Genomic DNA, 12,293 nt, shown 5'->3' on the forward strand with positions numbered 1-12,293 from the left:
AAGGACGAAAAGATGATAATATGACTGATGAACATCAAGTGATATTTAAAGGAGATACAGCGTTATCAACATCAGTATTTAAAGATACAGAAGTAGAAAGAAAAAGAAATACAAGTGACAAGAAGATGATTTTGTGAGACATGGAAGTTTAAATTAGATAGATCAAAAGAGGTAATGATACTATGACTGATATTAGGTGAAGTAACTAATATCAGCATCATGAACTATAAGTTGCGTTAATAGAAAGGAGAAAGGTTAAGCGTAAAATTCTAACATAAGCAGAAAAGCACACGTATAGGTGTACGTGTTAATAAATGTAAGAGATACATCAGAACGATTATTAGAATTTTGACATAAATGCTGAAAAAGCATAAGGAGTGTAGGACAACAAAAATCGAAACTATTCCCTAATTTTGGAAGTTGCAAAGTCAAGTATGATCTAAATGCTAAGAGTGATCGAGAACACTTCAAGAAGAAGATAAAAGACAAAATAAGGACAAGCTAAGAAATGATCATGACTAGTACTAAGACGACACCTTGAAAAGTGAGAATAAAGTCGTAAAATTATTTGAAAGTAAGAAACAGAAATGTGAGACAAAAGAGAAAATTGATTATACAGTAAGAAGGATTCTTAAGAAATTTAAATATTTAAGAAACGTGTGACATTCTTATGAGGTCATCATGAATAAGGAATTGTGACATAAAGGAAAAACAGCTTTGACTGATAAGTCAATAAGAAATTTGAGTACAAAAATATATAAAATATTAAAGGTCTGTTGAATCAGTCAGAGATTAAGGTGATGTAAAGGAAGAACTTCGTAAGCGGAAAAGTCAATAAGAGATTCGAGGCGAACCTCAAAGGAGTAACTAGAAAGTAGTGAAGAGGATAAGAATACGAATAGTACTAGTAAGCAAGGACAACTGTATAAGCTATATAATCAAAGGTAACGTGAAATGCAACGTTTAAGACAATGGTAAAGGATGAAGGATCACGACCAACAGAGCAACGTGAAATTCACGATTGCTTAAATAAGCAAAGAAAGGGTAAATTGAAGATAGTAAAAGATGTATCAGACCCAACTACGTTAAGAAACAACATGTGTGATAAACAAGGTACAAGTTGAAAAAGATTAGCTAATAAGGAAAAAGATGTCAGATGACAGTAGAGAGAAGTAAGAAACGACGATAACCAGTTAAGGAAGAAAGGTGATATCGTCAGATGATAGCAAAGAATAAAAGTCGTAGATTGTGCTTATAAAAGTAAATACTCATAGAAGTACGAATGAAGTAAGTACGTCATTAAAGGTGTAATCGATACGTCGTGACTATTCACGTATAAAAGAGATAAGTAGCGACCCGATGACGATTAAGAATGAGACAATAGAGTTGGAAAGTATCAAGTGAGGATTAATCGACGCTAATGATGATCAGGAAGATCACGACCAGTTGTAGATGACGGAAGGAGACGAGATGAGAGTAACAATAAGAAGATTCTCAGCTATGCTACGATAAGAGACTACTATGAGCAAGATAGACAATCGATTAGTGATAAGTGTAAGGTCACAGCTTTAGGCGGAAAGCTAAGAGTTAAAGTAAAAGAAAAAGATATGATTGACACATAGTAATGGACGTCAAGGGAGATATAAGAATAATTTAAAAGTCCCAACAAGTTTTATGAAAATTCGAGGACGAATTTTTATAAGGGGGGAAGAATGTAATACCCCAAAATATTTAATTATTTAATTGGACCACGTGTCCATTTTGGATTTGCCAGAGTGGCAAAAATCGGAAAGTTTTCCGATAAATAAGTTTTAATAGGTTGGTTTTGGAAAATTAATTATGAGAAAATTAAGGTTATATTTTAATTGTAAAGACATAATTGGAATTGAAAAGAAAAATGTCAAGAAAAGCCCAAAATAAAGTGCAGGGACCAAAGTGGTAATTTAGCCACTTTGTGTCGAAAATGGAACTTTTGGATTTTGACGGGAAAGTATTAATATCGGGTTTCGTATTATTTACTGGATATAAATAATACGTATAAGTTATAATAAAAGGATTTATCGATTTAGTTATGGACTAAATCGTACAAAACAAAAGTTTAAACGATAAATGGTAAGAAACAAAAAGGACAAGGACTAAAATGGCACTTTAGCCAAATTATATAAGAAAGAAAGATATGAATCAGAGAGGGAGCAGAAGGATCGAGAGAAATGGAGGAAAATATTGACGATACCGTCGTTTCGCCGCCGTTTCGTCGTTCGACGTCCGATTCGAGTGATTTTCGCGGCGATTTCTTCAGAATCGAACCCTCTATCAACCCTAAGCATCAAATCAAGTTAATAGGTCGGTTTTTAGCTTGAAAATGATGAGTTTATGGCTGTTTTGGTGAGATTACGTTTTAGGATTGAATTTGACGTTTTTGGATCGTTTATAACGTTTAAGTAAAAACCAAGATATGGGTTTTGTGTGTTATAATGAAGTAAGCATGTCGGGATGGACGAAAAGCCCCGAAAAACGACTTTCCGGGGGGCTGTCAAGGGTGTGCGTTCGCACACATTGAGTGTGCATTCGCACACTCCTTGAATTTTAGGGTGTGCGTTCGCACACTCACTGTGTGCGTTCGCACACTACCCTAAACTTGGCAGATTCAAAATCCCAACGGTCAGTTTATAGATTTGCCTCTTAGGAACGCGTCTGTCAAATTTCAGCTCGATCCAACGGTTCAATTGGGAGAGATCGTCGTTTTACTAAACAGTGTCAGTGTGCAGGCAGCACCTGCACATTGCCTTGAAAACTCCTTAAAACTTCATCGAAATGAAACTAAACCCTAAAACTTAAAAGTATTATACGTATAGGAATACGAGATTAACGTCTAATCATTAAACGTTAATTATTTATCAGACGTGCCAGCGAGCAGAGAGGTCAGTAGACGTGGGATAGCGAGGGCATATCATTTCATCGACCATATTTGTGATTGGATTGCGGTCACTGTGAGTTGCACTTTACTTTCGTGTATTATATATATAAAGTCATTTTATATAGATATGTATACTAGTTTTATGCATCGCATGTTAGATGATTTGATTAAATATTATATGTTTCTATCAAATGTATATACGAGAACTAGTATGCGATCCAAAGAAACTAGCTACCTACTGGGTGTCAATAGGCTGTGTGATCACCAGTATTGAGTCAGTCTAGTGTGTTTGCATTTTAGAAATGATTGGATATGTATGATATGATATGAATTCGATACGAGAGTGAACTCGGCTACGGTGTAGCCTGGAAGTCCCCGTATCTAGTGGGCTGGGCCCATCAGTGAGTTGGACTCACAACTTGAGATTTATGATTGGGTTGAACGATATATGATTATTCGAGAGATGTGTCGCATGCTAGGATATTAGTTTCGTACGGATCAAATACATGTTTATATGTTTTATATTATTGTTTTCTTGAGATGCGATGCTATGTTTTTATAATAATATCGTTAGTAAATGCAAACTCACTCAGTATTTTCCCAAATACTGACCCCTGACCTTTGATGTCTTTCAGGTACTTAGTGTGTGGACTTAGCTAGAGGCTAATTTTGAAGTCCAGAAGTCAGCTGTATATGTATAGTTTCTGACTTCTGTGAATGCTGCAGTAGTGGTCCCGTGTGACAGAGTCGTAGCCTAGACAGCAATACATTTTGATTGTACATATTACTTGCTGTCATGTTTATATGTTTTGGTAGGCTACATGTTTTATATGTTTGTTCACGGCACCAGATGCCGGTGATATGTTGGATACACTAACTGATGGATATGGTACCGCGAGGCCAGTTCGTACAGAGTACGGTAACTAGAGCCCGCGAGGTTTTTGAACAGTTAGTGTAAATGTTTGTGTATACATGTTATGTATACTTGCTTCTGTTTCTTTATGTTATTTGTTTATTATTTGCGAAAAATTAATAGTGATTTAAGGCTTGCTACGGGTTCCGGAGCTACCACTCCCGTTCCCTAGCGCCGGTTGCGGCTCAATATTTTGGGTCGTGACAATGTTGGTATCAGAGCAGTTGGTCCAGTTACCACTGCTAGTTTGTTTTGGATGTCTGTCTGAATTGTGAAACTCTGTCAGTAAGTAAACCTAGGAACTAATGCAGCAAGAGAGTCAAACCTTAGTTGTTTGCATTTGATTGATATGTGCATCATTAGTAAGTTCCATAACGCGCACGAACGCAGATAGTTAAGCGTATAAAATGGTTAAATGTTTGCAAATGTGAGCGGCTAAGGCAACTAAGTGTTTATTACTTGTGCAAGGGGTATTCAGTGATTACGTATTTGCGAATTACATACAGATTGATTGAATGTTAAATGTTTATAGTACCTTATAAGTTGATATTGAAGTTAAGCAAGGAGAAAGAGGGCTCAGATGGTCGCTGGCGTTTGTAACTGTTTCTTTTTTGCATGTCTGGGCAAAATGGAGCTTAGTCACATGCAGCAGAGGAACGGGAGGAAGCACCTCCTATCTGTCAAGATGGATTTCACAACGAAATAGACGGACCATATGAAGTCCATCAGAATGGATTCCAAATAGATATTGGGAGATCATCTGAGATATATCAGAATGGTTTCATGTCAGTATCAGAAATTGGTAGTTCTTTTACGGTTAGAGGTATAACTCACTTGCTTGAAATGGAGTACAGTGAAGAAAGTGAGGAAGATCCCGAGGAATATCCAGAGGAGGATCTAGAGGAAGAATCAGAAGAAGTTCCTCAAGAGGAGGACTTTGAAGAAGAAGAGTTATCAGATGAGTCAGACGTCGAGGAGTATCGGAGTGAACATTTCTGGTTCAATGTGTGGAGGTATCGCAATTTGAGAGAAGATGGAGGGCTAGTAAATGGCCAGACACAAGTGGTTTTGAATCAGGTTAGGAGGCAAATGCGCTCCTTTTCTAAAAGAATACTACCAATGGGACTGTATTCCTCTGACTTTCTGCGCATGGACAAAAAGTTCCAGACCTTAATGAAGATAATAGGACGATTAACTGTAGATACGTTAGGGGTTTGAGACTCGAATTTGATGAGCTATATGAGTATGTTCACGAGCATTTTGGGACGCTCACTATGATGGCCCGTAAGATCGAGGCTGACCGCGAGTGGGATGACAATTATGTTCGACCCTACTTTTTCAGACGTGCATTTTATCCAGGTTATACTAGTCGATCCTCTGGTATTAGGACTAACCCCCACTCCGTGCATAGAGGTGGAGGCAACTCCAGTAGAAGAGTTAAGGGTCGATACATTGGAATAGTTATTAGGAAACCTAGCGTTCCGCATCAGGCACCCTTAGGTAAATATGCTTTGAGTATTTGTGTTTATATGTTGCATTGTTGTGTATATGTTTACTGCATGCATGATAGAGCATAACGAGTAGAATGTACCTATGGGATAATACCTCAGATAGGTAGGGCCTATAGGAAGCGATATTGACAAACACGTGCTTAAGAAATGAATATATAAACATAATTTACAAAAACAATAATATAATAAACGATAAATAATACATTTATCGTGAACGTAATTCCTTTATTACGTTCTAGAAGTTGGTATCAGAGCAATCTCTTCGTAATTAAAGGTCTGTTGAATTAGTCAGAGATTAAGGTGATGTAAAGGAAGAACATCGTAAATGGAAAAGTCAATAAGAAATTCGAGGCGAACCTCAAAGGAGAAACTAGAAAGTAGTGAAGATGATAAGAATACGAATAGTATTAGTAACAAAGGCAACTGTACAAGCCATACGATTAAAAGTAACGTGAAATGAAACATTTAGGGTAACGGAAAAAGGAATGAAAGATCATAGTCAACAGGTGACATGAGATTCACGATAGATCAGAAAAGCAAAAGAAGGAGAAATCAAAGATAGTAAAGGATGTATCAGGCTTAGCTATGTAAGAGATTGTGAATGTATTAGACGTAAAGCAAGTTAAAGAAGATTGAATGATAAAGAACGAAGTGTCAGAGAATGACAGCAAGGAGTGGAAAATGACAAGAACCAGTTAAGAAAGGAAAGTGATAACTACAGACGATAGGAAAGATCATAACTGCAAGTTATGATTACAAGAGAAAATATTCATAGGAATATGAATAAAGTAAGTATGTCAATAAGGATGAAATTGGCACGCCGTGACAATTCACGTATAAAGAAGACTAGTAGCAACCTATGGCTACTAAGAATGAAATGACGAAACGAGAAAACATTAAGTTATGATTAGTTACAACCAAATAGCAACGACGCAAGGATTATGATGTTAAGGATGCAATTACAGCTATATTATTCTGGAAAGACGACAGATGAAACAAGATGATAATGAGAAGATTCTCAACTATACAACAGCAAGAGACTACGGTGACCAGAATAGATAATCGATTAATGGGATCACCGCCATACGTGGAAAGGTAAGAGTTAAGTAAAAGGAAAAGTTGTGATCAAAACGGATTAACGGACGTCAAGGAAATTGTAAGGATGAGTTAAGATCCTAACAAGATTTATGAAAATTCGAGGACGAATTTTTATAAGGGGGGAAGAATGTAATACCCCAAAATGTTTAATTATCTAATTGGACCACGTGTCCAGTTTGGATTTGCCAGAGTGGCAAAATCGGAAAGTTTTCCGATAAATAAGTTTTAGTAGGTCGGTTTTGGAAATGATTATATGCGAGGAATTTAATAATATATTTCAATTCAAAAGTTAGAATTGGAATTAAAAGGAAAAGTGTCGAGAAAAGCTCAAAATAAAGTACATGGACCAAAGTGGTAATTTAGCCACTTTGTGTCGAAAATGGAAATTTGCAGGATTTGACAGGAAAATATTAATATCGAGTTTCGTATTATTTATTGGATATAAATAATACGTATAAGTTATAATAAAAGGATTTATCGATTTAGCTATGGACTAAATCGTACGAAAGAAAAGTTTAAAGATAAATTGTAATAAACAAAAAGAACAAGGATCAAAGTGGCATTTTAGCCAAATTATAAGAAGAAGAAGATATGAATCAGAGAAGGATCGAGAGATTTTGAGAGTTAACGAGCGATACCGTCGTTTCGCCGCCGTTTCGCCGTTCGACGTCCGATTCGAGCGATTTTCGCGGCGATTTCTTCAGAATTGAATCCTCTATCAATCCCGAGCATCAAATTAAGGTAAATATTTCAAAAATTGGTGATAAATTCGAATATATTGGCTGTTTTGATGGAATTGAGTTTTAGGATTGAATTCGACGTTTTTGAAGTTATTATAGCGTTTTAATGAAAACCGAGATGCGGGTTTTGTATAGTTGAATGTATAGCACGTCGAGATGGCTGAAAAGCCCCGGAAAACGACTTTCTGGGGGGCTGTCAAGGGTGTGCGTTCGCACACATTGAGTGTGCGTTCGCACACTCCTTGAATTTTAGGGTGTGCGTTCGCACACTCACTGTGTGCGTTCGCACACTACCCTAAACTTGGCAGATTCAAAATCCCAACGGTCAGTTTATAGATTTGCCTCTTAGGAACGCGTCTGTCAAATTTCAGCTCGATCCAACGGTTCAATTGGGAGAGATTGTCGTTTTACTAAACAGTGTCAGTGTGCAGGCAACACCTGCACATTGCCTTGAAAACTCCTTAAAACTTCATTGAAATGAAACTAAACCCTAAAACTTAAAAGTATTATGCGTATAGGAATACGAGATTAACGTCTAATCATTAAACGTTAATTATTTATCAGACGTGTCAGCGAGCATAGAGGTCAGTAGACGTGGGATAGCGAGGGCATATCATTTCATCGACCACATTATTGATTGGATTGCGGTCACTGTGAGTTGCACTTTACTTTCGTGTATTATATATATAAAGTCATTTTATATAGATATGTATAATGTTTTTACGCATCGCATGTTAGATGATTTGATTAAATATTATATGTTTCTATCAAATGTATATACGAGAACTAGTATGCGATCCGAAGAAACTAGCTACCTATTGGGTGTCAATAGGCTGTGTGATCACCAGTATTGAGTCAGTCTAGTGTGTTTGCATTTGAGAAATGATTGGATATGTATGATATGATATGAATTCGATACGAGAGTGAACTCAGCTACGGTGTAGCCTGGAAGTCCCCGTATCTAGTGGGCGTGGCCCACCAGTGAGTTGGACTCACAACTTGAGATTTATGATTGGGTTGAACGATATATGATTATTCGAGAGATGTGTCGCATGCTAGGATATTAGTTTCGTACGGATCAAATACATGTTTATATGTTTTATATTATTGTTTTCTTGAGATGCGATGCTATGTTTTTAAATTAATACCGTTAGTAAAATGCAACCTCACTCAGTATTTTCCCAAATACTGACCCCTCACCTTTGATGTCTTTCAGGTACTTAGTGTGTGGACTTAGCTAGAGGCTAATTTTGAAGTCCAGAAGTCAGCTGTATATGTATAGTTTCTGACTTCTGTGAATGCTGCAGTAGTGGTCCCGTGTGACAGAGTCGTAGCCTAGACAGCAGTACATTTTGAGTGTACATATTACTTGCTGTCCTGTTTATATGTTTTTGTAGGCTACGTGTTTTATATGTTGTGCACGGCACCAGATGCCGGTGATATGTTGGATACACTAACTGATGGACATAGTACCGCGAGGCCAGTTCGTACAGGGTACGGTAACTAGAGCCCGCGAGGTTTTTGAACAGTTAGTGTAAATGTTTGTGTATAAATGTTATGTATACTTGGCTTCTGTTGTTTACTGTTGTTTGTTTATTATTTGCGAAAAATTAATAGTGGTTTGAGGCTTGCTACGGGTTCCGGAGCTACCACTCCCGTTCCCTAGCGCCGGTTGCGGCTCAATATTTGGGGTCGTGACAATGTTGGTATCAGAGCAGTTGGTCCAGTTACCACTGCAAGTTTGTTTTAGTGTTTGTTTGAGAGCAGTTGGTCTAGTTACCACTGCCAGTTGTGTCTGAATGTTTGTTTGACTTTGAATACTCTGTCAGTAAGTAAACCTAGGAACTACTGCAACAGAGAGTCGGACCTTAGTTGTCTGCATTTTCTTGATATGTGCATTATTAGTAAGTTCCATAAGGCGCGCGAACCGAGATGGTTAAATGAAGAAGTGATGAATATCTGTGTATATGAGCGGCTAAGGCAACTAAGTGTTTATTACTTGTGCAAGGGGTATTCAGTGATTACGTGTTTGCGAATTACGTACAGATTGATTGAATGTTAAATGTTTATAGCACTTTATAAGTTGATATGGAAGTTAAGAGAGGAAAAAGGGGCTCAGATGGTCAGTGACATTAGGAATTGTTTCTTTTTAGCATGTTTGGGCAAAATGGAGCTCAGCTACATGCTTCAGAGGAACGGGAGGAAGCACCTCCTATCTGTCAAGATGGATTTCACAACGAAATAGACGGACCATCTGAAGTCCACTAGAATGGATTCCACATAGATATTGGGAGATCATCTGAGATATATCAGAATGGTTTCATGTCAGTATCAGAAATTGATAGCTCTTCTAGGGTTAGAGGTAGAACTCACTCGCTTGAAATGGAGAACAGTGAGGAAAGTGAGGAAGATCCCGAGGAAGATCCAGAGGAGGATCTAGAGGAAGAATCTGAAGAAGTTTCTCAAGAGGAGAACTTTGAAGAAGAAGAGTTATCAGATGAGTCAGTCGTCGAGGAGTACCGAAGTAAACATTTCTGGTCCAATGTGCGGAGGTACCGCAATTTGAGAGAAGATGGAGGGCTAGTAAATGGCCAGGCACAAGTGGTTTTGAATCAGGTTAGAAGACAAATGCGCTCCTTTTCTGGAGGAATACTACTAGTGGGACTGTGTTCCACTGACTTTTTACGTATGGTCGAGGGAGTCCCAGATCTAGATAAAGATAATGAGACAATTAATCGTAGATATGTCAGGAGATTAGGACCAGAGTTTGACGAGCTATATGAGTATGTTCACGAGCACTTTGGGACGCTCACTATGATGGCCCGTAAGATTGAGGCTGACCGCGAGTGGGATGGCAATCCTGTTCGACCCTACTTTTTCAGACGTGCGTTCTATCCAGATTATACTCGTCGATCCTCTGGTATTAGGACTAACCCCCACTCCGTGCATAGAGGCGGAGTCAACTCCAGTAGAAGAGTTAAGGGTCGACACATTGGAATAGTTATTAGGAAACCTAGCATTCCACATCAGGCACCCTTAGGTATAAATGATTAATATGCTTTGAGTATTTGTGTTTATATGTTGCATTATTGTGTATATGTTTACTGCATGCATGATAGAGCATAATGAGTAGAATGTACCTATAGGATAATGCCTCAGATAGGTAGGGCCTATAGGAAGCGATATTGACAAACACGTGCTTAAGAAATGAATATATAAACATAATTTACAAAAACAATAATATAATAAACGATAAATAATACATTTATCGTGAACGTAATTCCTGTATTACGTTCTAGAAGTTGTGAAGAAAGAGATGGGTTACCAATAGGGAATCGATGTGAAACATCAGTACCTGCGTATGTATAGGACATGGTACAGAGTGTTAAAGAAGTGGTGGTGGTGATTACAGCAGTAGAAAATGTTGAATTGAATTGAGTTAGTGGAGATATGAAGAGAGAAGTGATGTGACAGAAGAATAGTCAGAAAAGTGATAGAAAATGACAGCAATACAAAAATTTGAAATGTACCCAATAATAATAAAGAAAGCCGTTAATAGTCGCAGAGTGTACAATCTAGAGTAAACTTAAGATTTATTAAAAGTACGATTGTGAAATGTATGAAGAATTCTTAAGATTTTTCAAAGTACGATTGTGCTCAGACATCGCATATGACATCGCATAATCACGATAGGAATGCATAAGAAAATGATTTTCGAAATATAGATCATGCATCATATGTTTACAATGATAAAGAAAAATGCGATTTTGAATAACTCTTTGGTGATGAGAGGTGTCATCACTCTGAGCTACAATTGTACTAATGATTTCAAACGATTTATGAAAAGTGATTTAAAAGAGCTGGCCAGCCAAAGGATGTTTTGAAATCTTTTGTTTAGTAAGTAAACTCAGATGTAAAGCTCTGCGACGAATAATAAAAGATTCTTAATAAATAAGAATAAGACTTGTAAAATAAACCCCAATAACCAAATAAAGCCATGTTAACAATTATTACGACAAGGCTAACAAGACTAGAGTAAGGTTCGAATAAGGAGTTTTTGCCGGAGAGCGAACGCAGTCAAGATGTAATGCGCTGGCAATATTTAAGGATATAGTAATTATCCTTATGATAAAATAAAGGATGAAATGACGGAGAGTCATGTTAGACGAAAGAAACGTAACAAATACGCAAGGATGTAGAGTATAAGGATTATTCCTATGGTGAAATAAGTAACGTAGCGAACGAGAAATATATTAGAGGAAAGAGATTAAAAGTATAAAAGACGATAATATGAATGATGAACATCAAGTGATATTTTAAGGATATATAACCTTATCAATATCAGTGTTTGAAGATACAGAAGTAGAAGGAGAAGGAATACGAAACGACGAAAAAGATAATCTTGTAAGACGTGAAAGTTTGAAATTAGATAGATCAAAAGATAAGTGATGCTAATTGACTGATATTAGGTGAAGTCACTAATATCAGCATTAAGAGTTATAAGTTGTGTTAACAGAAAAGAGAAGAGTTAAGTTATGAAACTCTAGTATAAGGACAAAAGCACACGTATAGGTATACATGTCAGTAAATATAAGAATGATGGATAAGATGAAAGAAAGTATAAGGAAGGAAACTCATATACCCTTAAGATTCAGTAAGATAAATAGAGAAGTGGAAAGTTCTAGAGATACATCAGAAGGATTATCAGAATAGAACAGCAATAATGGAGCTGTTATAAACAGAGGAAAGACGTAAAGAATACAGTAAGCAAAGGATGAGATGATACTTCATTACTATTGGACAGATAAGAGTGAATTGTGTCTAAGAAACTACGGTATCATACTAGTACAGAGAAAGTAAGTTGTTTAAAAGATAATTAGAATCTTGACATAAATGCTGATACCAACATTGTCACGACCCAAAATATTGAGCCGCAACCGGCGCTAGGGAACGGGAGTGGTAGCTCCGGAACCCGTAGCAAGCCTCAAACCACTATTAATTTTTCGCAAATAATAAACAAACAACAGTAAATAACGGAAGCCAAGTATACATAACATTTATACACAAACATTTACACTAACTGTTCAAAAACCTCGCGGGCTCTAGTTACCGTA

At 37.0% G+C, this 12,293-nt stretch overlaps 1 protein-coding gene across 1 annotated transcript; it reads left to right on the forward strand.

Annotated features, from left to right (window-relative positions):
* Nucleotides 1-9,561: 9,561 nt before the first annotated feature.
* LOC130014999 (uncharacterized) lies at nt 9,562-11,711 on the forward strand. The gene is made up of 2 exons (XM_056104288.1): nt 9,562-9,795; nt 11,649-11,711. The coding sequence occupies exons 1-2, from the start codon at nt 9,562-9,564 to the stop codon at nt 11,709-11,711; spliced, it is 297 nt and encodes a 98-aa protein (XP_055960263.1).
* Nucleotides 11,712-12,293: the final 582 nt, after the last annotated feature.

Source organism: Mercurialis annua, linkage group LG1-X, assembly GCF_937616625.2.
Source record: "Mercurialis annua linkage group LG1-X, ddMerAnnu1.2, whole genome shotgun sequence".
NCBI classification, from domain to species: Eukaryota; Viridiplantae; Streptophyta; class Magnoliopsida; order Malpighiales; family Euphorbiaceae; genus Mercurialis; species Mercurialis annua.

What these genes read in the sequence shown, in the direction of transcription:
- LOC130014999 (XM_056104288.1), top strand. Translation starts at nt 9,562, where the DNA reads ATGGAGAACAGTGAGGAAAGTGAGGAAGATCCCGAGGAAGATCCAGAG. An exon ending in CACAAGTGGTTTTGAATCAG is followed by an intron (nt 9,796 to 11,648) that starts GTTAGAAGACAA and finishes GACTGATATTAG; the next exon opens with GTGAAGTCACTAATATCAGC.